The 22,343-nt window shown below is 37.8% G+C and overlaps 1 protein-coding gene across 2 annotated transcripts; it reads right to left on the reverse strand.

Annotated features, from left to right (window-relative positions):
* Positions 1 to 5,489: 5,489 nt before the first annotated feature.
* On the reverse strand, positions 5,490 to 13,841 carry zgc:113363 (uncharacterized protein LOC791449 homolog). 2 transcript variants are annotated; one of them, XM_067593433.1, is made up of 5 exons: positions 13,701 to 13,841; positions 12,871 to 12,980; positions 9,641 to 9,784; positions 9,301 to 9,558; positions 5,490 to 7,309 (listed from the first exon to the last, which is right to left on the reverse strand). In XM_067593433.1, the coding sequence occupies exons 2-5, from the start codon at positions 12,977 to 12,979 to the stop codon at positions 7,098 to 7,100; spliced, it is 723 nt and encodes a 240-aa protein (XP_067449534.1). In that variant the 5' UTR covers position 12,980; positions 13,701 to 13,841; the 3' UTR covers positions 5,490 to 7,097. The 2 variants fall into 2 exon arrangements, with proteins under 2 accessions (XP_067449534.1, XP_067449533.1); XM_067593432.1 differs by having other exon boundaries at positions 5,490 to 7,369.
* Positions 13,842 to 22,343: the final 8,502 nt, after the last annotated feature.

The raw sequence follows: 22,343 nt of genomic DNA on the forward strand, positions 1-22,343 counted from the left end.
GGAAAAATTGGAAATAACAAAAATAAAAATACTCATGCAAAGTCAAAATTCTGACTAAATTTAAATTATGAGATACTAATTTACACCATGGCGACCGACGGGTTAAAGGAACCACAGCATCCTGGTTTAAGTCCGGTCGGGGACGTTTGTCACAGGTCGAACTCACTGACTCTCTATATACTATATATACTTTAGATAATAAGTCACAATTCTGATTATTATCTAATAATCTTGACTCTTAAAGTCTTTTTTTTTAACTTTTGAAATTATGAGATACTAATATAAAATTCTGATTTACCGTCTATTAATCTTAATTTTAAAAGTCCAATCCTTGGCTCAGTAACTTGTAATTTTGACTAAGAATGACTTTCCTCATAATTTTGACTTTTCATGAGTATTCTGTCATTCCTAAATTTATCTTTTCCTGGTTGCAATGAGCTTCCTCACAAAAGGAAAGACGGGTTCCCAGAAAAGTTTCTGTGGTTGAAAAGGGCTTAAAATCACCTCTGTTGATATTTTTTTTTATATAATGATTTAAATTAGAGTGAATCAGTTGTTTTAGCTGTTAACATTATCATAAAAGTCCTGCTGCTCAGCCGTCAGTGATGTCACAGCAGGTGTCCTTCAGTGCTAAAATGATTGATCGATCATACTTGTTTCACCTGTTCTGACCAGTTTAACCACCTGAGATACAAGAGACAACATTATTAAACACCTCCGAGTCTTCAGTTGTGTAGTCACATGTCAGAGTTTTCAGAGTAAAGAAGCAGTTTGAAGAATCATTTCATATAGAATATGTGTTGTGTCTGTAAAAACAAAAAACAAAGTATATTCAGGAAAAAGGTTGGAGGCTTTTTAATGGGACGCCTGTTCTGACACTTCAGTCCTGTAAATGTAAATATGTACATAAACACATGAATCTATAATCACTGTGTGCTGGAAACAAACACCCTGAGGAGATATTTTAGTGGAAGAAAAGAGAAAATTTTAGCTGACTGATTGATCTGATCAGGATTTATTATTAAAGATATTAGTCTGTTTTTATCTTTACTTTAGATTTTTGAGCTTCAGAGGAAAACGAAGGGAAACTATTGATCCACCAGCAGCATCACCTGGATCTGTTCTTATGTAGAGAAAAACTCACTTTAAAGGGGCATAAAGCTGTTTTAGCTGCTTCATCAGTGTTTACACTGATGTCCTTCATTCAAGCAGTTTCACTTCAAAACTAAAATCCACCTGCAGAGAGATAATCCAGCATTTAGGAAGCTTTGTTATTTTATCAAAGTTTTCGTCATTTTGTAATTATGTTGAGAGCAGAGACTGTTTTCAAAATCTCACCTTGTTGAAGTTCAAATGTGAAATTTCAGAGTCATCTGTTGAAACTTTTTAATGGAAAAAGAAAAGGACCACATTCACTGAACTGTATGAACTATAGGTTGGAACCAACTGCCAAGTTAGCTAGGTGTTAGCGATAGCATCTCCCATCTATGAATTAGTTCATGGACACCAGCTAGTTCAGCTAGTTGTAACTGTTAACTACAAACTTGATAGTTTGTACAGCTAATGTTAGGAGTTAACTGGAGCTATAGATGAATTATAATTCAGAACTAACTGCTAGCTGTTATCTACAAAATATAGTTCCTACAGCCAACTATAGTAAAGAGAACGTTAGCTAACTGTTAGATAAAAGCCAGCTATAGCTAAGCTATCAACTCTATTAGTTCATAGTTAACAGGTAGGATAACATACTGTTAGCTTTAGCTTGTTGTTACAGACAAACTGTGTCTATACAGCCAACTAAATAGAAAGCTAACTGCCTGTTAGCTATAACTGAACTGCATGAACTGTAGTTTGGAAACAACTCCAAAGTTATAGCTATAGCTGGCTTTTATCTATCAACTCTATTAGTTCATAGCTTACAGCTAGGATAAGTAGCTGTTAGCTGTAGCTCACTGTTATTCAGAAACTTTGCAGTCAGCTACAGTTAAAAGTGAGCTAACAGACTGTTGGCTGGAGCTGAAAGATATGAAACTGCATTGTGGAGCCAACTGATAAGTTAGCGGTTAGCTCAACAAAAGCGGTTAGACACAAGCTAACTCACTGCTGTAGCTGCAGCTAACAGTCAGTTAGCTTTGTCTCAAATATGTTTTCTGCACATTAATGTCATCTGCAGACAAATGTGAAGCAGCAGATGTTTATTTGGGTTTGTACAGAAACTCAAGACTGATCTGATGTCAGCTCTTTGCTTCACATTCAGACTCTGTGACATCTGAACTTTAAATGTCTGAGATTTTAATCCAGTTGTCCTCCCTGATGTCATGAGACTAAAAACAGAACACAGGTTTAGTTTTATCAGTTCCTCACCGAAGGAGAAACATTTTAATAGTGAAAATATCACCAGAATAAAGAGCCATGAACTGTCTGGATGTTACATGAGGTGATACCGGTTACTATAGCAACAGTAGCTGGCCCAGCTGTCAATCATCTGTTATCAGATGAAAGCTTCCTCCATAAAGGGATTTCTGTTTGTCATTTATTGATGTTTTTATTATGTTTATATGACATTTATGTTTACAAACACACAGCTCAGTGTTTCTGTGTTTCATGTAGTCTGAAAATGATCTGAATGTGTTTCATTTAACGTCATGTTTGTTTTTATAGATACTTTATGTTTCAGATTTAAACTTTTTTATTGAAATAAACTGATAAAAAAAAAACCTAGTTTTTAAAATCTTTTTTGTCTTTTGTTTCCTCACAAACACAAACAAGTACACCAGCTGCTCTGTCTGTTTCCATCATTATATTATCATCATTTTTATTCATGAAGTGTTTATAAGAACTATAGAAACAGTGTTCATCAATAGTTTTTACAGAAAAAGATGAAATATTTGCCAAGTACTACATTTAGTGTACACAAAAAATAAAGAAAACAATAAAAAAAAAAAATAGTAAGGAAAGAGGTTTTTGTTACAATAAAAAATACTGAACATAATCTAACAATATTTCAATAATAATATTTTAAAACAAACCCTCACGTCAACAAATAACTTATTAATTTGCAATAACGGTGCTAATAAAGTCTATAAAAACATGAAAATATAATTCATTTACGCCTTACACATCTCTACCCATAAAAATAAAAAAACACATTTAAAAAATATACAAATAATATTAAAACAAATTATCTTAAACTGTAGTGACACATTTGTTCATTTTTAAAGTTTTGGTTTATATTTAGTTGGTTTATATTAATTAATTAATTAATTTATGTGCAAAAATGTTCATCAAAGGAGATGATTTGGTAGAATGACATTTGTATATGTATATATTCATTAACATTAAATTAAATCTCTGTGTCCTCTTCAGTAGTCCCATACTGAACATTTTTAAATGTTAAATGTTTCACATGTATTTACAACACAGCTCTGTGACGGCTGTCGTTATGCTGTTGTCCACCGGAGGGCAGTGTCTGTCTGTCATTTTTAAAGGACAGGTTTACAATATTTAAAGTGAGTCCTAAACCAGCAGTCAGGTGTCCATATGAGCGGTGAAAGAGGTTTTCCTCGCTGTAATCATTCCTCTTGTTCATACTGGATATTAAAAGATCCTTCAAATGTGCTTTCAATGTAAGTGATGGAGGATAAAATCCACAGTGTGTCCACACAGTCATTTAAAAGTCTCTGTGAAGCTTCTATTCAGCTTCATCAGTCTGAGTTAGTCATATCAAGTGGATATCTGACACATTTACAGTCTTTTTAGCATCAAATTCCCTCTTTGTGTTTCCTCTGACAGTGTTTCCCTGTTGAGCTGCAGGTGGAAGTATAGTAACAAAAAGAGGGACTTTGACACTAAAAAGACTGTAACGTTGAAAGATATCTACTTGATTTGACTAATTTGGATGCTGAAGCTTCATATTAGCTTCAGATAAACCTTTAAATTAATTTTTGCACAGAAGGAGGACTGTGGATTTTGTCCCCCATCACTTCCATTGTAAGTGCATCATGAAGGGATCTTCTAATGGTCAGTATGAACAGGAGGAATGATTAGGTGCCAAAGAAATGAGGTCAGAATAAAAATAACTAAAAAATGCAGTGGGCGCTGAATAGTATTGAAACTCTGCCAAGAATAACATTGCCTGCAGGTGGGATCAAACCTATGACCTCATGTTTGTAGCGCTGTGTGCACTGAGCCAACATGTGACGCCATCAACAGTAAAGAAGATCAGATCTACATGTGAAGACTTTTAACTACATAAGAGATAAGAGTTGCAGCTCTGACATTCTTATCATAATAAGGAGAACTAGAGTCACACAGCATGATGGTACATAATAAACATGTTATGCAACTTTGTTTATAAGAGCAGAGTTATGAAGATCACTGCTGTGAACCTGTATTGAACCCAGAACCTTAAAATAGTCATTATCAGGGTTTAACCACAGAGCCAGCAGGGGAACCTGGAAACATGGAGCACATATTCACATTAGTGTTTGAAGGAAAAGACAATCTGTAAGTTTAAGAAATGAGAGAGTGAGGAGACAGACAGCCTGCAGATTGTACTGCAGTCAATGAGAGTGTGACGGCGCTCTCTCTATCGATTATGGTTCAGATCTCAAAAACTATAATTCCTATAGGAAATATATTTACATTTTGAGAGAGAGGAGGCTTGCGGCAACATTTTAAGGTGTGATATGCACTTGAGGAGTTAAAACTGTGGGAGTGAGATGTGTTTACAATTTAAAAAATCTCTGCTCTGCTCTGTGCCTGACACTGATGAGGTCTGAAAACTGCTGTAAAAGCTCTCACTTTGGATTTAAATTGCTCCAAAAGTACAAAAGGTATCAGAATACAGAATACAACTTTGGAAATTCAAAGTTTTGTTAATGTTTTAAAGTTTGAATGAGGTCTGTAAGATGAGAGATGTTTGAGCAGTTCAGTTTCAAAGTGACAAACGTTACAGCTCAGTTGGATCATTCCTTCTATTGACTGCAATTATAAATTCTGTCTGAAATGCTAGAAAACAGAAAAGTACATCTGCTGAATGAGCTGCATAGTTTGACATTCGAATGAGTGTAATTTTGTGTAGTATGATGTCATGACCCCTCAGATGAATATCGTGGCCTGTTGGGGGGTCTCGAACCTCGGGTTTGAACTGTTTGGATATCGCAGTGTTTTTGGGCAAAGATGTGCAGAAATCTGTGGAAAAATAAAATTGACTGTTTTTCAAACTGACACCTGATGGCGCGCGCGTGTGTGTGTGTGTATGTGCATGCATGCGTGTCCTTTCTCGCTCGCTTTGATGTCGGGCATCCAGGGGTCGGAGGTCAGGTGGCGTTGTCATTTCAGTGATTTCCTGTTTCCTGTTTGGACGTCCTGGCTCGTCGCTTTGACAAACACGCACTTCCTGTACCAGCGGGACCCACTTCCTGTCCCGCCCGGCCTCGCCTCCTCCTTAGCTGTCAATCACAGGACTCAGAAACATCATAACACTGTTTCACAGCCAGGGAATCAGAAAATGAACTTTATTTTTTGCTGCAGAGGGAGAAACTCTGTTTATAATCATCTCTTTCATATAAAACACTGTCCTCTCGATATTATTAAACCTGAATTAACTGATGTTGTGTTTGATATGTTGAACATGTTAGCAAACAGTTGCTTATTTTCACATCCAGCAGTTATGGAGCAACATTATCATTCATTCTGAGTCGTGTTTCTGTCCACCTGGTGAATATAAGTCCAATATTCTCTCTCTTTTAGCTCTGTTTTTTAACTCTCTACCAACTCCTGAGGTAAATATCTGGGTCTTTAGCTGCTAAACGCTCCACTATGTTCACCAGCTAGTCTACAGCTAACTGTGTCTGTTTGCCGTTTGGTGCTGAGCAGATCGTGTACAGCAGCTTTTTAGAGCTTTTTCTCTGCAAACAGCTGCCTGCTACGGCCCAAAACGACGCTATGAGAGCGCTGAGAGTGAACCAAAACAGTAAAGTTGCAGCCGGACAGATAAACAATAAGGTGAAACTCAATTTAAAGCTCTGTACATTACACACTGACAGTGAATACAGTGGAGTTATAAAAATAAATCATACAGACATTTTAATGACATCTCACATTTAGAGAAAGTTTGCACAAGTTCTTGATGTACAAAGATTTCTTAAAGTGAAGTTATTTGCATCTTTTAATGAGAAATTTACACAATGTGAAAAACTGAATGTTTCTTCCTTTAAAAGAGGTAAAAGTCGGATGTCTCACTCTGATCCAAAGTGTTGGACAGACACATGTTTGTGTCCTGACGCCCACAGATCTGATTCTTTGTCTTTGCATCACTGACAATCAGGTATTCATCTGAAATATTGTTTTCAAATGTCAGCAATTGAAAGCTTCAATGTATCCGACGTGACACTTCATAAAACACAAATGCTTGTAAATGTGGCAAACATGAACGCCTCACATCGGCAGAGTCTGTCGTCATGGTGATTAAACAACAAATTTAACGGATATGATGTCACGTAGTCAGTAACTGAACCCTCATTGGACCGACTGTCATCAGACAACTGTCGTGAGTTAGTTGTCTGATGATGTGAACGCTTGCAAGTTGTAAACATGTGAATCTTCCCCATCAATCCCACGTGACCTGAATGCAGCATAATTTTAGGAAGAGACTGGTTAATAATAAGATGACCATTAATTTCAGGCTCTACTCTGGTCTCCTGCTCACCCTCGTTGTCTCTACAGAGACACACTGATGTCCTGCAGGCACGTAAATAATCTAACATACATGTAGCTCAGTTTGTCCATGTATGTCCAACTCTTCACCAAAGAGGCAGATATCTAAACAAACAATAATGCCGTAAAGTTTACTGAGCATATTCCTGATCCAAACCAAAACCCTGTTGACCAAGTCTGCACTTCTTCATTTTCTTCCCACACAATCTGTTCAGCTGTTTATTTAAACATTTCAAAGACTAAAAAAGATTTTTACGTGTTAGCAGGTCAGTCTGTGTCCACTCAGCCAGAACAAAGTTAACACATCAGTTCTGTTTGGAATTTCCTGTTCTTATTATCTCTGGCATCATCTTGTAGTCTGTCTCTGATTGGCTGCTCTATGTGGGGAAGCAGATAGAGCAGCACTCCAAACAGATCTCCAGGCAGTCGGATGAGTCCTCCAATATCCCACATTCCAACACGGCCTGACATGCCTCCTCTGTACAGGCCACGTCCCCCGCCGCCTCCAAGCAGCAGCAGCAGCCGCAGCCGTCCACAGTGTCGCAGCACCCGGCCACGTCCCCTCCGCACACCAGACACGATCCTACGGCTGAACACATGGACAGCAGTTCACAGAACAGACACCCCAGGAGACAGTGAACGCAACAGTCTGTAGAGACAAACAGAACAAATAGGAGACAATGAATGCAACAGTCTACAGAGACAAACACAACAGACAGGAGACAGTGAACGCAACAGTCTGTAGAGACAAACAGAACAGACAGGAGACAGTGAACGCAACAGTTTGTAGAGACAAACACAACAGACAGGAGACAGTGAACGCAACAGTTTGTAGAGACAAACACAACAGACAGGAGACAGTGAACACAACAGTTCGTAGAGACAATCAGAACAGACGGGAGACAGTGAACGCAACAGTCTGTAGGGACAAACAGAACAGACAGGAGACAGTGAACGCAACAGTCTGTAGAGACAAACAGAACAGACAGGAGACAGTGAACGCAACAGTATGTAGAGACAATCAGAAAAGACAGGAGACAGTGAACGCAACAGTCTGTAGAGACAATCAGAAAAGACAGGAGACAGTGAACGCAACAGTCTGTAGAGACAAACAGAACAGACAGAAGACAGTGAACGCAACAGTCTACAGAGACAAACAGAACAGATAGGAGACAGTGAACGCAACAGTATGTAGAGACAATCAGAAAAGACAGGAGACAGTGAACGCAACAGTCTGTAGAGACAAACAGAACAGACAGGAGACAGTGAACGCAACAGTCTACAGAGACAAACAGAACAGACAGGAGACAGTGAATGCAACAGAGAAAAAATAAAGTGCTGAAAAAACACTATCATGCTCTCAGGCTGTATGTTTGGTCGAGGTGGGCGTTGTAGGATCTAGACCATCGGATGCTGGGAGTGGTTATCAGTGTGTGTGTGTGTGTGTGTGTGTGTGTGTGTGTGTGTGTGTGTGTGTGCGTGTGTGTGTATTTGTGTGTGTGTGTGTGTGTGCGTGTAGAGATAAGCAGACCCCCATGTTGGAGGTGTTCAGCTGATAAAGAGTGAGAGGGAGTTTCTTCAGTCAAATCGAGTGAAAATCTTCCAAAGTTAACATCATTTTATTTTCCATGGTGGGCTGCGGAGGGGAAATGGGGGAGGTGTGGTGATTTGAACATCACCTGCTGGTCAGTGATTTTAATCCAGTTCCTCTCTGTATGTGACTCATTTTTCACCTCCACCCAGTAATAATTACAGCTGTAATGACTGTTTTTCACTGCTCCTCCTGTCATTTAAATCCTATCTTTGTGTTTTAAAGTGGATCTCAGAGTTTTGTCCTTCTGCTGCATTTTATCAGCTCAGTGTGAAATTTAACTTTTGTGTGAAAATGTTGTTGCTAATCTAAAAAGATGGAAACAGAGCAAGACCCTATAAAAGCTCATTAAATGCGCTGTTGTAATGTCAGCTACAGGTAGGTACTGCTGTCGTCTGAAGCCCATATTTGTTCACATTTTGGCAAATAGTCTCCATTAAAAGTCTGCTGAATTATCTATTAGCATTTCCTGTTTGCGGTGTAGCGATAGATGTACAGACAACTATCACTGAAGGAAACTTAAAAATGTGACGATTCTCAGGCAGGTTCTGCAGCCTCTTTTTTCTCTGATTTCTAAGAGGAATTATGGAGGTTTATTGTATTGTATTTACTGGGACCATGTTAACATTTGATGTACCGCACCAGAGTTAGCTTAAAGCTAATTTTTCATCTGCAGTCCTTTACAATTAAAATATATAACAGCACAATAACAAACAGTACAAAGCAAAAAAACACACACAGGACACATAATACAAAACACAAAGCTGCACACATCACATACACTCACAATGTCAACTAGAAATTAATAATGTAAACTTCAAGCTTGTTGATGGACATCGGAGATAATTAATCACACTGAATGATGTTAATATGTGTTTCATGTCTGTGTGTTCAGATTTGACTTTGAGTTCAGATTCTTAAACCAAACGTTTCATTAGAAGATGAATTTCTGACTTCGCAGTAAATTAGAATAAATCTGATTGGCTCACCGTCTCCCGCTACTTCTTCAATCTGGGCGGCGCCCGCCTTGAAGGATGTGTGGCTCTTAGCGGAGGAGAGACGCTTCTGATTGGTGTTCTGCTGATGATGATGATTATGATGAGGATGAGGATGAGAAGGAGGAAGGCTGCAGCTGTGTCTGGAGGACCCGTCAGGAGGAGGGGGAGGAGGAGGAAGAGGAGGACAGGTGAGGGAGGAAGACGGAGGAGTACAGATAGGAGGAGGAGACGGTGACGACCTGTCCGTATCTGAGAGACAGAGAGATGACATCAGAGATGACATCACACCGAGTCACGTGTCACCAGGTGTTCTCAGGATGTGAACTGTCACCTTTCTGTTTTTGGAGCGGGGCTGCAGAGGCGGGATGGGCAGGCAGGAGACAAGAGGTGTCATTGGTGGAAGAGCTGCTGGTTAAAGAGTCATCACCGTTGTCAGCGTCCTCCGGCCTATCAGAGAGCGGGGGCGGGGCCTCCTCTGCAGGTAGATGATTAGATTAGATTAGATAAAACTGGTCTCTGAGGTTACAGGTGAGCTCAGTTCCACCAGCTGATGACTAACTAGTTTCAAACTGATTTACTTAATAAGTTCACACCATTAAAACTTAAAGAACACGTTGCTAGGAGACATCTGTAGCGCCGTCCAATAAGAAGCAACCAATAATGTTTACAGGAAGTGACAGTAGCACGATGAGCTGTAACATAACTTCCAAAAATAACAGTTTTATCTGTTTTTACATCTGCATACCTGGAGAAATATAAGATAAGATTTTATCTTTATCTTTTATAAACTACTTTAGGAGTAATAAATGCAAACAAAATAAGAAGTCAAGTAAATGGAATTCAATCTATAAACAATATGACACATTACAATACTTAGGCTGTATACATGACCTGATGCATATAAATACATATACATGACCTGATGCATATAGATACATATACATGACCTGATGCATATAGATACATATACATGACCTGATGCATATAAATACATATACATGACCTGATGCATATAGATACATATACATGACCTGATGCATATAGATACATATACATGACCTGATGCATATAGATACATATACATGACCTGATGCATATAGATACATATACATGACCTGATGCATATAAATACATATACATGACCTGATGCATATAGATACATATACATGACCTGATGCATATAGATACATATACATGACCTGATGCATATAGATACATATACATGACCTGATGCATATAGATACATATACATGACCTGATGCATATAGATACATATACATGACCTGATGCATATAGATACATATACATGACCTGATGCATATAAATACATATACATGACCTGATGCATATAGATACATATACATGACCTGATGCATATAGATACATATACATGACCTGATGCATATAGATACATATTCATGACCTGACTTGTGGATGTAAAAAGAAAGAAAGTTGTGCAAAATATGTGCAGAAGTAAAGGTTCTGGTCGGTGCAGCTATAGTTATATGTGTATATGTTATATAGGTGAAGTAGTGGTTATGAAATATAAATAAAATATGCAGTATCGTTATCTACACAGACCAGCTATATTTCTACATATTGTGGAGGATGGAGGAGTGCGTGGGTGGGATGGAGATGGGGGTGATGAGCCTTCACAGCTGTTTTATCCTGTTGTCACAGTTCTTGTTGTACAGTCTGATGGCGGCGTTCTGTCTTGCTCTTTGGTGGAATTAGTCTGCGACTGAATGAGCCACCCATTTGCCACAGTTCACCATAGAGCGGCTGAGAGGGATAAAGGACGGTACTGTCCCTGATCCTCCTCTCTGCCGCTGGCTCCAGACTGTCCAGTTCCAGCACAGCCACAGATTTGGACTTCCTGACCAACTTAAATTTGTTGGCAGCATATAACTGTAGAGAAAAGTGCATTCGCTATCGCACACGTGTAAAACATCCTCAGTAGCTTGTTGCACATGTAAATGGAACGCAGCTTCCTGAGGAAGAACAGTCTGCTCATATGTGTGTTGTAGGATTACTAGCAGGTTACAATGAGAGGGAAATAAAGCGTCAGGTCAGATATGTCGACCATATTCCATGTGACCTCTTTCACTCAAACATGAACCTCAGAGGCGACCAATCAGAAAACGCTCTGAGTGATTTGGATCATTTTAAAGGCTCTGTCTCATTGACCTGTTTTGTCTTTTAGGCATCAGGAGTTGTGTTTTTTCCTGCCTGTCAGTCTTCGCTCAGGGCACAAATACAGACGTCCTGAGACAGGAAGTCCCCTCTCAGAGTCCTGCACTGGTTCGGGGAGGATGTGCGACTGCTCTCGGGTCAGGATGAGTTTAACACGTGATGTCATCAGTCACAGAAAACATCCAGTGATATCTGATGTGTTCGCTCTGTCAGGATGTTTGATTCCACTTTGTTTTACATCGACAGAGGATTTGATTTACACAGAATCATTTGCTTACTTGTCTGACACCTTAATGTGTGAACCAGTACTGGATTAACCTCATACTGGCCTCTACTGTACACGGTGGTACTCCAGAGCTGAAATGATTAGATGATTCATGGATTGATTGGCATCAATCGTGTTATTTGATTAATGATTTAAGTCATTTTTTCATCAAAAATGCAGAAAATTCTCTGGTAGCAGCTTCTCAGATGTGAATATTTACTAGTTTTCCCAGTTTTCCATCATAGTAAAACTCAACATCTTTGTGTTTCTGACAAAATAAGTCATCTGAATATGTTCACATGGGCTTCAGGGAATAATTTTATTCACTGAACAATCAATGGATTATTATAGAAAATAATAGCTGGTAGCCTTACAGTCCTCCTATGATAGAATAATACAACCTGTCCCTTAGTTTTCTGTGATAAAAACACAACTTTACAACTAACAAGCTCAACAGAAACTAAAACTAGTCTCCAGAGTTCCTCTTCGAGACCAAGATCACAAGACGGAGGATGGAGGACCAGTCAGAGTTCAGACTGGACTTCACTGCTGCTCGTTAAGAACTGATTTATAATTAATTAGATGTATGTAGACCCAAATAATATGAAGTGAAGCTGGGACTTTGGGGGTATGGCGGGTAATCCAGCCCTGAGTACAGCCTCTCAGGTCATCTGAGTCTTTTAGTTGTTCCAAATTGCAGAACGAAAACCTTCGCTGAGGCCACTTTTTCTTTTTATTCTCAGACTGACAAGGATCTGAAAGCAGCTCAAAAATCTATAAAAAAATACTCTGCTTTGAATAACAATTTGTGTCTGTAAAGTCTGTTTGTGCTCCGCAGGCTTCAACATGTTTCCACATCAAACAATCAAAGAAACAACAACAAACTGGTTTTACAACATTATTTAGTTCATTTAAGCTTTTATTTTATTATATTTATGTTTTAAAGTGTTTTAGTCCCTTATTTGTTATTGTTTATTATATATTTTACAGCTTTTATTATCACATTTGAATTATTATCAGCCTGTCTGTCGTCTGTAAAGCACTAAGCTGTATGAAAGATGCTGTATATAAACTAATAAAGTTTGATTGATTGGTCGACTGACCTGTGTTGTGATGCAGAAGAATCCCATTGGCTGTTGGCTGGCTCGAGATGCACTCTGATTGCTTTGAGCTGTTATTAGCGCCGCTTTCAGAGTGTGATGTCACATCCATCCTGCCAATGAGACAGAAGAGTCTGTTTGTATTAATGTGATTATTAATTTTAAATATATTTTAATCAATACAACTCACGGTTAGAAACACAGAATCCAGAGAGCAGGTAAGAGGTTCATGTGTAGAAGAATGTCAGTGACGGATACGACAGTCAGTTATTCAGCTTTAATATTATGAGCTTGATGTAGTTAAAGTATTGCAGTAAAAGTATATAAGTATTATGAGCTTGATGTAGTTAAAGTATTGCAGTAAAAGTACATCAGTATTATGAGCTTGATGTAGTTAAAGTATTGCAGTAAAAGTACATAAGTATTATGAGCTTGATGTAGTTAAAGTATTGCAGTAAAAGTAGTGGTTTGGTTTCTCTGACTGATATATTATTATATATGACATCATCATCCACGAGGAAACAACAAACACTGATCAGATCCTAAAATATCACTGAAGCATTAACACTGAGAGATACAGGAAATCATATTTAAAACAGAAAGTTCAGAAGTCAAATAAAATCATAAAAGCATCATATTCTGTTGAGTTCAGTTCAAAATGTTTCTCTGTGTGAGACAGATGATAAAAACTGAACACTGAAATTCAGTCAGTATCATCCGAATATTATAAAAATATTATAAATATCATGTGGCTTTAATCAGACTCACAGCCTCAGTTTGAATTCACACAAAATAAATAAAGTTTAAAACATATAAATGAAAAGTTTTCTCACCTGCAGCCTCTGAGACAGACTCTTCTTCTTCTGTCGCTTTCTGCTTTTAAACTGTTTCTCGTCACGTTTCTGAAAAACACTTCGTTGTCTGAACTGGAGCGCGCACATGCGTGTGGCCGCCGCCTCCTCCGCTTCCGTTATATACGCACACACACACACACACACACACACACACACACACACACACACACACACACACACACACACACACATTACTCGTGAAGAGTTATTATTTATTGTTACGTATCATTATTATTATTATTATTATACTTGGAGACTCATCATTGTGTGTATTTGATGTTTTATTTTGTACTTTGTTCTTTAATCGCTCGAAAGTAAATAAACAAACTTTTGTGACGTCATATCTCTGCCAAAATCCGCGAGCGCAAATGAGATCCACGCGCGCGGTCGTAGAGCGCGCGCGCACATTATTTTTGCAAGCAATGTTGTAGCCTGCAATGAGATAACCATGACATGAGCGCGCGCAGAATCTTAAGGGGCGCGTGACCGTTATCCTCGACCACACAACCTGTGTGAGACCTGATAGCGGCAAGTTTATATATGTCTCTCTCTGTCTGTCTGTCTGTCTGTCTGTCTGTTCGTCTGTCTCTCTCTGTCTGTCTGTCTGTCTGTCTGTCTGTCTGTCTCTCTCTGTCTCTCTGTCTGTCTGTTCGTCTGTCTCTCTGTCTGTCTGTTCGTCTGTCTGTCTGTCTGTCTCTCTCTGTCTGTCTGTCTGTCTGTCTCTCTGTCTCTCTGTCTCTCTGTCTGTCTGTTCGTCTGTCTGTCTGTCTGTCTGTCTCTCTCTGTCTGTCTGTCTGTCTGTCTGTCTGTCTCTCTGTCTCTCTGTCTCTCTGTCTGTCTGTTCGTCTGTCTGTCTGTCTGTCTCTCTCTGTCTGTCTGTCTCTCTGTCTGTCTGTTCGTCTGTCTGTCTGTCTGTCTCTCTCTGTCTGTCTGTCTGTCTGTCTGTCTGTCTGTCTCTCTCTGTCTCTCTGTCTGTCTGTTCGTCTGTCTCTCTGTCTGTCTGTTCGTCTGTCTGTCTGTCTGTCTCTCTCTGTCTGTCTGTCTGTCTGTCTGTCTCTCTGTCTCTCTGTCTCTCTGTCTGTCTGTTCGTCTGTCTGTCTGTCTGTCTCTCTCTGTCTGTCTGTCTGTCTGTCTGTCTGTCTCTCTGTCTCTCTGTCTCTCTGTCTGTCTGTTCGTCTGTCTGTCTGTCTGTCTGTCTGTCTGTCTGTCTGTCTGTCTGTTCGTCTGTCTGTCTGTCTGTCTCTCTCTGTCTGTCTGTCTGTCTGTCTGTCTGTCTCTCTGTCTCTCTGTCTGTCTGTTCGTCTGTCTGTCTGTCTGTCTCTCTCTGTCTGTCTCTCTGTCTGTCTGTCTGTCTGTCTGTCTCTCTGTCTGTCTGTCTCTCTCTGTCTGTCTGTCTGTCTGTGTGTCTCTCTCTCTGTCTGTCTGTCTCTCTGTCTGTCTGTCTGTCTGTCTCTCTGTCTGTCTCTCTCTCTGTCTGTCTGTCTGTGTGTCTCTCTCTCTGTCAAATAAGCTTTATTGACAGATCAGAAATCTACATCGCCAAAGCAGTGCAGAAAATTATAAACATTGACAGATTATTAATAATTACACAATAACATGTAAATATAAACAATAATATTAAATACAATATAATAAAGGACATTTTTTTACAGATGTAATCACAAAGAAACATTTACTACAGAGCTTATTTCTCTCAGATTATGACAAGATGGGACAGTTTCTCAAGATATATATGATTTATTTTTTCAAAGAAAACTTCTCTCAAATCCTTATTTTTGTCACAATATAATAGGAAGTGAGATTCTGTCTCAACTTCTCCTTTATGACAAAGTGAACAGAGTCTGGCCTCCCTGGGAAGCCTGTTCTGCCTGTGACGGCCTGTTTCTATGGCCCGGCTGTGTCCACTCAGTCTGCACGTTGTCACCGTTTTTCTCAGTTTTCTATCAGTCACGGTGGTCAGGTACTCAGCCACCGTGTGCTCTCTATTTAGGGTCAAATACAATTCTAATTTACTTTGTGATTTTGTGGTTTCGTTCCAATATTTGATATAATTTTCTTTTTCTTTTGAGATGATTTGGTTGGACCGGATTGTTTTTGGTGTGTGTGGGCAGAGCTTCAGCAGCAGCTGGCAGAGGGAACTCTGATCTTTGTTCAACTGGTGGCACTGAAGGGCTTTGCACTGGTAAGACTAGCTTGTTTCTCTCAGATTATGACAAGATTTGCAGCTTTTACTGCACATTGACTTCTCTCCCTACATAGATGGAACAGTTTCTGAGAATTAGGGAGGATGGATGATAAACTCAGGATATATATGATTTATTTGTCCAAAGATAACCTCTCTCAGATCTTTATATTTGTCACAGTATCATAGGAAGTGAAATTCTGTCTCAACTTCTCTTCTTCTCTTGAATTTCTCTTGAACACATCACACACACACACACACACACACAGAGGTCTAAAACTCAAAGGACACACACATGCATTGAGAGAGAGATAACACATTGGTTAAGCAAAGGCCATTACAGCAGGTATATAGACATTGTCAGTATTATTTTAACACCAGTACAAACAGCTGGGAAAATGAGTTTATTGGCTGTTCTGTATAGTTGTGGTAATGTAGAATGAATGCTCAAGCACTGAAAGTTTGTATACTTTTATTTTTTTAACACTATTTTTATAACTTTCAGGGCCAAAGAACCAAACAATTTTACCAAAAAACCCCCAAAAACAATATAAACACAACTATAGGAAAACAAAGTGCCAATTTTTTTAAAAAATCAAATTAATGTTAACGGTGGAAGAAACAACAGACAGATCAGACAAACACATTCAATACGTTACTCTGCGTGAGAGTTTGCATACATTCAAGTCAAGTCAAGTCAACTTTATTTACATAGCGTCAAATCACAACAGAAGTTATCTCAGGTCACTTTTCATATAGATCTGGCCTATGTAGCTTGTCTAAGAGGAGTTGCTGTACCTAGCTGTCCAAGATGTCAAACCAAGCGGCAACCTCCGGGGCTGTAAAATGAAGCCAATGTGGAAGTGCCAAAAACTGCAGTTCCTTGAATGACCACTTGAGGCTCCAAAAGCGAGTCAATCCCCATAGACCCCCAAGTTAAAATGCCCAACTTTACAGCAGAAATAAACATGTTTACAGCCTGGTACAAACAACGGTTTTGGTCTCTATAGCTAATTTCCCCTTTCATGACAACTGTACAGGGGGTGAATTTTTTTATAACTTACCCGTTTAAATTATATTAAGCCATAAAGTTATGCATAATGCTTTGAGTTAAAGGTCTGCCAGGTCCGCCAGCCGCTAGGTGGCTTGTTTCAGCCATTTGGCCCACCTCTGCCAAGATGGCGACGGCCAGAGTGACTCACTTTGAGCCTCAAAACCACCCTTCAGAAACCAGTGGGTGACGTCACGGTGACTACGTCCATATTTTTATACAGTCTATGTGTCAAACCCGTTCACCCAAATATATTCAGGGATACAATCATGGATGCATAAAGAGAACTGGATACAGTGTCGGAGGCGAGGCCCCATTCATTCCTATGAAAGTTGGTCAGTGGCGCATGAAGCCAAAAAGCCACTTCCTGAAAACATACTGGGCACGCTCTATGGGCCCAGTGCATCCATGGAGCATGCTCACTAGAGACTTCTGCTGGCCGAGACAGCTAACTTCTAGTTTAGCCCTCCAGCTAACTTAAATGGGGATAAAAAAAAAAAAACACAATTACGTGGCTCTTCTAGACTTTCCAGATATTATCGGACCGAATGCATGAAATTCTGATAGTGAGACGAGTCATTTTGAAGGTTGTGATGCTCAAAAAAATGTTTCTGCGATTTACAGACGTCTCTTTCACAATGTAAGTCTATGGGGAAAGTTTTTTTGGGGCCAATAGTATCACGTGATGTTGTAATTACACTGTTTGGCCACTGGGGGCTTGGATACAGTGGCCCACTTGCTGTCAAAAAGAAAAAATTGGATTTCTCCTCGCAGGCTACAATATTGATGGCGTGAGCAGTGATATTCTGTGCGCGAGTGCTGTGAAAGTGCTCACAAAAATAATATGCGTGCACGGCTGTTTGAGTTGTGCGTGCGACTCTGCACCTACGCCCGTGGATCTCATTTGCGCTTGTGGATTTTATCAGAGAGATACCGTCATAAACTTTCTTCTTAAGTGTATTTTCATGGCATGTTTGTAGTCTAATAATACGCTATGACAACACACTATAGGTGTATTTATTGATTTACATAAAGTGTTTGACACAATCGAACATTCCTTCTGCAGAAATTGGAACACTCTGGTATAAGAGGTGTTGCGCAACATTGGTTAAGAAGTTATTTAAATGATAGGTTTTAATATGTAAAAACTAATAATACTGAATCACAGTTTAGAGGAGTAACCTGTGGTGTTCCACAAGGTTCAGTATTGGGACCTAAGTTATTTATACTTGTTAACTAATTTGTTACGTTTGCTGATGATACAAATGTATTTAATTATTGAAAACAGTGGAAAGGGAATTCATAATGTTTTTAAAAGGTGGTTTAATATTAATAAGTTATCACTCAATGAAAATAAAACAAACTTTACAGTGTTCGGTGGTGTCAGGGTTAATTGTGAAATAAAACTGAATTTAAATGGAGTTGAAATTGATAGAGTATATGAAACATTGATCATAAACTCTGTTGGAAGCCACATTTAGAATATATCCAACGGAAATGATCTAAATCTATTGCTATTCTTTATAAAACAATGGATCTGTTGAATAAGAAATGTCTTCATATGTTGTCTTGTTCACTTATATATGTCATACTGTGTTGAGGTCTGGGGAAATGTATATAAAACAAATATAGACACTATAATTAAACTACAGAAAAGAACTATTAGAATAATAAATAAAGCTTGTTACCATGAAGCTACCATTTTTAGATATTGTGTATTATTTTTCGAGTTAGGAATGAAAGCCTTCCTATTTGTATCTTGTGTATCTTTGAAACATGTAAAGTGAGAACGAATGTAAAATACAGATGTGTTTCAGTTTTGGGAGTCAAACTATGGAAGGGTCTTAAATGTTAAAACAATAATATAATAAAATAGTTAAGGATTACGACGTTAAATGATTAAGATGTAAAAGAATTATTTTTTTCTTTCTTTCGTACTGCTGATATTCTGGATTATTTTATGGATTGTATAGAATCGGCAAAAATAATCCTTGGATTTCATCTTGTTCCTTTTTCGGTTATTGATTGTGTGAATTTTCATTGTGTGAAATGTATTGCTGTAAACATGTATGATGATGTTTTTGTCAGTTTTATACCCATACAAATTGTTGTTTTGTTCCTTATAACGTAAGACTAAAATAAACTGTTCGTTCATTAATAATAATAACGATGATGATTATACTGATATTAACAATAATATGGGCATGAACAGGTTAAAAGATCACCATTGTAAACATCATAATAACCTCTTTAGAGTCCATATGAGTTATTGTGAAGCTCTGAGAGGTCAGACAGATTATTACAGATGACGTCACAGTGCTGCCACCTGCTGGACTCAAAGGGAACTGCAGCTCCATCACTCACTGCTGATACTGAGGATCAATACAACTGATTACTAGATGTACTTTATGTCTAATATTATATAAAAGTGTTATTATTATATTGCAGAGCTCAGTTACACAAAGACCACAATAACTAGACTTCACTGTTCATTATTATTATTGGTAGTTGTACTTTACATTATATTCATATCACAATGCACTTTTAAAGTACATGTATTCAAGTATAATACTTCCAGATATTTATTAATACAGAGCTATAAAAATATTCTGCTTGTAACAATATGTGTGTTTGATATGGTTTTTCCACAAAAAAATGTATAATTATAATTTTGAAACCCTTAAAATCACATCTACTCCTTCTCCCTCATTAAAAATACCAGAATATATGAAAATGCAAATAAATTTCATTTCTGAAGATGAACTGCTGGACAGCAGATGTCTCCTCCTTCACTGTAAAGTTCATTCTCAGTGTTTGTGAACTGGAGGCTTCAAGTTTTCACATCATGCCTTGTGTGAGTTGAATACTGGACCACGATTGGCTCCAAACCAGTTGTGATGTCACAAATCCTGCTCGTAGGTTCACGTGTTAAACTCAGATCTTTGGTGATCATAAAGAAACTTTCCTCCTTCAGCAGATGAATGTGAAAACAAACTCTGAGCATGAATCATTCAGCACAGAGACGATCAAACATCCAACAAGAAGAAAAACATGTTTTTGAGTCGTCGGGGACTTTAAATATAATTTTGAGTCACTTGAGAGAATATTGTACTTTTCTGTTGACATTAGTTAATTTGCAGATTCTGATTAATAACACAAAATATAATCAACAAATCAATGATGATGCATTATTATATGTTCAAAGATTTATTGATATTGAGGGATTTCAGCACAGCAGCATATAAAGTAATTAAAATCAGCTCCACCTTTACCAGCTGCAACATTAAAATGATTAACATTAATATTTGTAATCCAATAAAATCATGATCATTGTTTTTTCTACTGTCAGACCACTGGATTAATTGTTTATAATAATGTTTATGGCCTCAGATACTGTACTGTATAAAATGTACAGTATATTTTATTTCTATCATCCCTTATTTTATTGTATTTATTTCAGTTTAAAAGTTCTTAAAATGTTTCTTACCTCTCAGTTTTCCTCATGCTACTCTAACATGATAGATATCAATAAAGTTTTATTTTTCAAATGAAAATATATCAACATTATGATTGTTTTAATACATTTATTTATGTATTTATGTATTTGTGGGGGTTTTTTGCCATTTTTTTTATTTCTTTATTGACATATAAAACAATTACAATTCTTCTATGTATATTAATGTACAAAATATCAAAATATTCATCTTGTGGTTTGCAGAAGAAAAATAGAAACAAACAAACAAACAAACTGAGCGAGGGGGAGTTATAGCTCATATAAAGGTTTTAAACAAAAAACATTCTTTATAGTTTTTCATCTAATTGAATCAATGTTTGACCTCCTTCGTGAAAACCAAGAAGTTCAACTTTTTACCTGTAAATTTATGAATATGAAAATTTGCCAGTAAAATAATTTATGTACAGTGGTGGAAGAAATATTCAGATCCTTTACTTAAGTAAAAGTATCAACACCACAATGTAAAAATGCTTCATTACAAGTAAAAGTCCTGCATTTAAAATCCTACTTAAGTAAAAGTACATAAGTATTATCAGCTAAATTTACTTAAAGCGTTAAAGTTAAAGTACTTGTGTTCAGAAAATCAGGCTGTGACTGATATATTAAATAAATGTAACAAAGAACATTATTAATACTGATGAGTTGATGCATCAGCAGCATTTTATTATTGCAACTGCTCGAAGTGGAGCAAGTTTAAACTGCTTTATGTGGCTTATAAAATAAATCTGGGGGGTCTTGTGATGATTGATTGAGTAAAAAAGAAGAAAAAAGCTTTTCTTTAAGATTTGCATTTTTGTGAAATATTGGAGAGATAAACCTCTTTGGACTTTAAACAGTTATTTATTTTGAGGACTCCCCTCCTCCCTGCTCCCAACAACCACCAGCAACAGAAAATTGCAGCCTATTAAAGGTTTATTTTAACAATCTTTTAGCTTCAGGGTGGGTTAAGAGCAAAACAATAAACAAAAAGGAAACAAAGCTGAACAACCTGGGATTACCTCTTCAAACGACAGGAACAAAAAGACAAATCACTAACTTCACTTCAACCCTGACAAAAACAGGAGAAAAATGGAATTAAACAAAAAAATACTACCCATCCCTACCAAACCTGGGCTCGTATGTCACATAGGCAAATCTACATACAACATTTCACACTGAAATATGTTGGTTGGAAGCGGAGAGAGGTGAACCTGCAGGAGCTGAGGGAAACCGGCCCTTAAAACTGCAAACTGGGAGGCTGGAACCAATCAGCTCCCCGGAACCACCTACACAGTCACATTCATTCAGTCAATACACACACACACACACACACACACACACACAGGCACACACATGCTAGCACCACAGCAGGATCACCAGAGAGAGTGAAACAGATCCACAACACATGCACAGAGGAAATGAAAGCACATGTAATGTACTTAGTTACTTTCCACCACTGTTTATGTATTTTTTTATTAACAAAAACAATTTCTACATAACATAACATGTACAGAAGGATACACATAATAAAAGTTTAAAAATGTAAAAGAAAATGTTCACTTTACAGATTAGTGCTGGAGGGATGAAGATCTATATAAAAATTGTTTAACGCAGTACAAGCTGTTACAGTTATAATTGCTTTTTGTTTTTATATTGTTTGAACTCTTTACTAAAGGCAGTAAAGCACGTTTTCCTACCTGTACATTTATATTTATGGATATAGAATTTAGCCATTATTATAATAATAATACGACTTATTATGTACACATAAGTATTATTCTCTGTATTATTCTCCAAGAGACCAAACAATAAATTCTTCCAAAGTGAAATAAAACTGTCATCAATATTTTCAGTAATGAAAACACATCTTATAGGTTTGGCAAATTTTGCCAGAAA

Source organism: Thunnus thynnus, chromosome 6 (genome assembly GCF_963924715.1).
Source record: "Thunnus thynnus chromosome 6, fThuThy2.1, whole genome shotgun sequence".
Taxonomy (NCBI): domain Eukaryota; kingdom Metazoa; phylum Chordata; class Actinopteri; order Scombriformes; family Scombridae; genus Thunnus; species Thunnus thynnus.

What these genes read in the sequence shown, in the direction of transcription:
- zgc:113363 (XM_067593432.1), bottom strand. Translation starts at nt 12,979, where the DNA reads ATGGATGTGACATCACACTCTGAAAGCGGCGCTAATAACAGCTCAAAG. An exon ending in TCTTCTGCATCACAACACAG is followed by an intron (nt 9,785 to 12,870) that starts GTCAGTCGACCA and finishes ATCTACCTGCAG; the next exon opens with AGGAGGCCCCGCCCCCGCTC. An exon ending in CCCGCTCCAAAAACAGAAAG is followed by an intron (nt 9,559 to 9,640) that starts GTGACAGTTCAC and finishes TCTGTCTCTCAG; the next exon opens with ATACGGACAGGTCGTCACCG.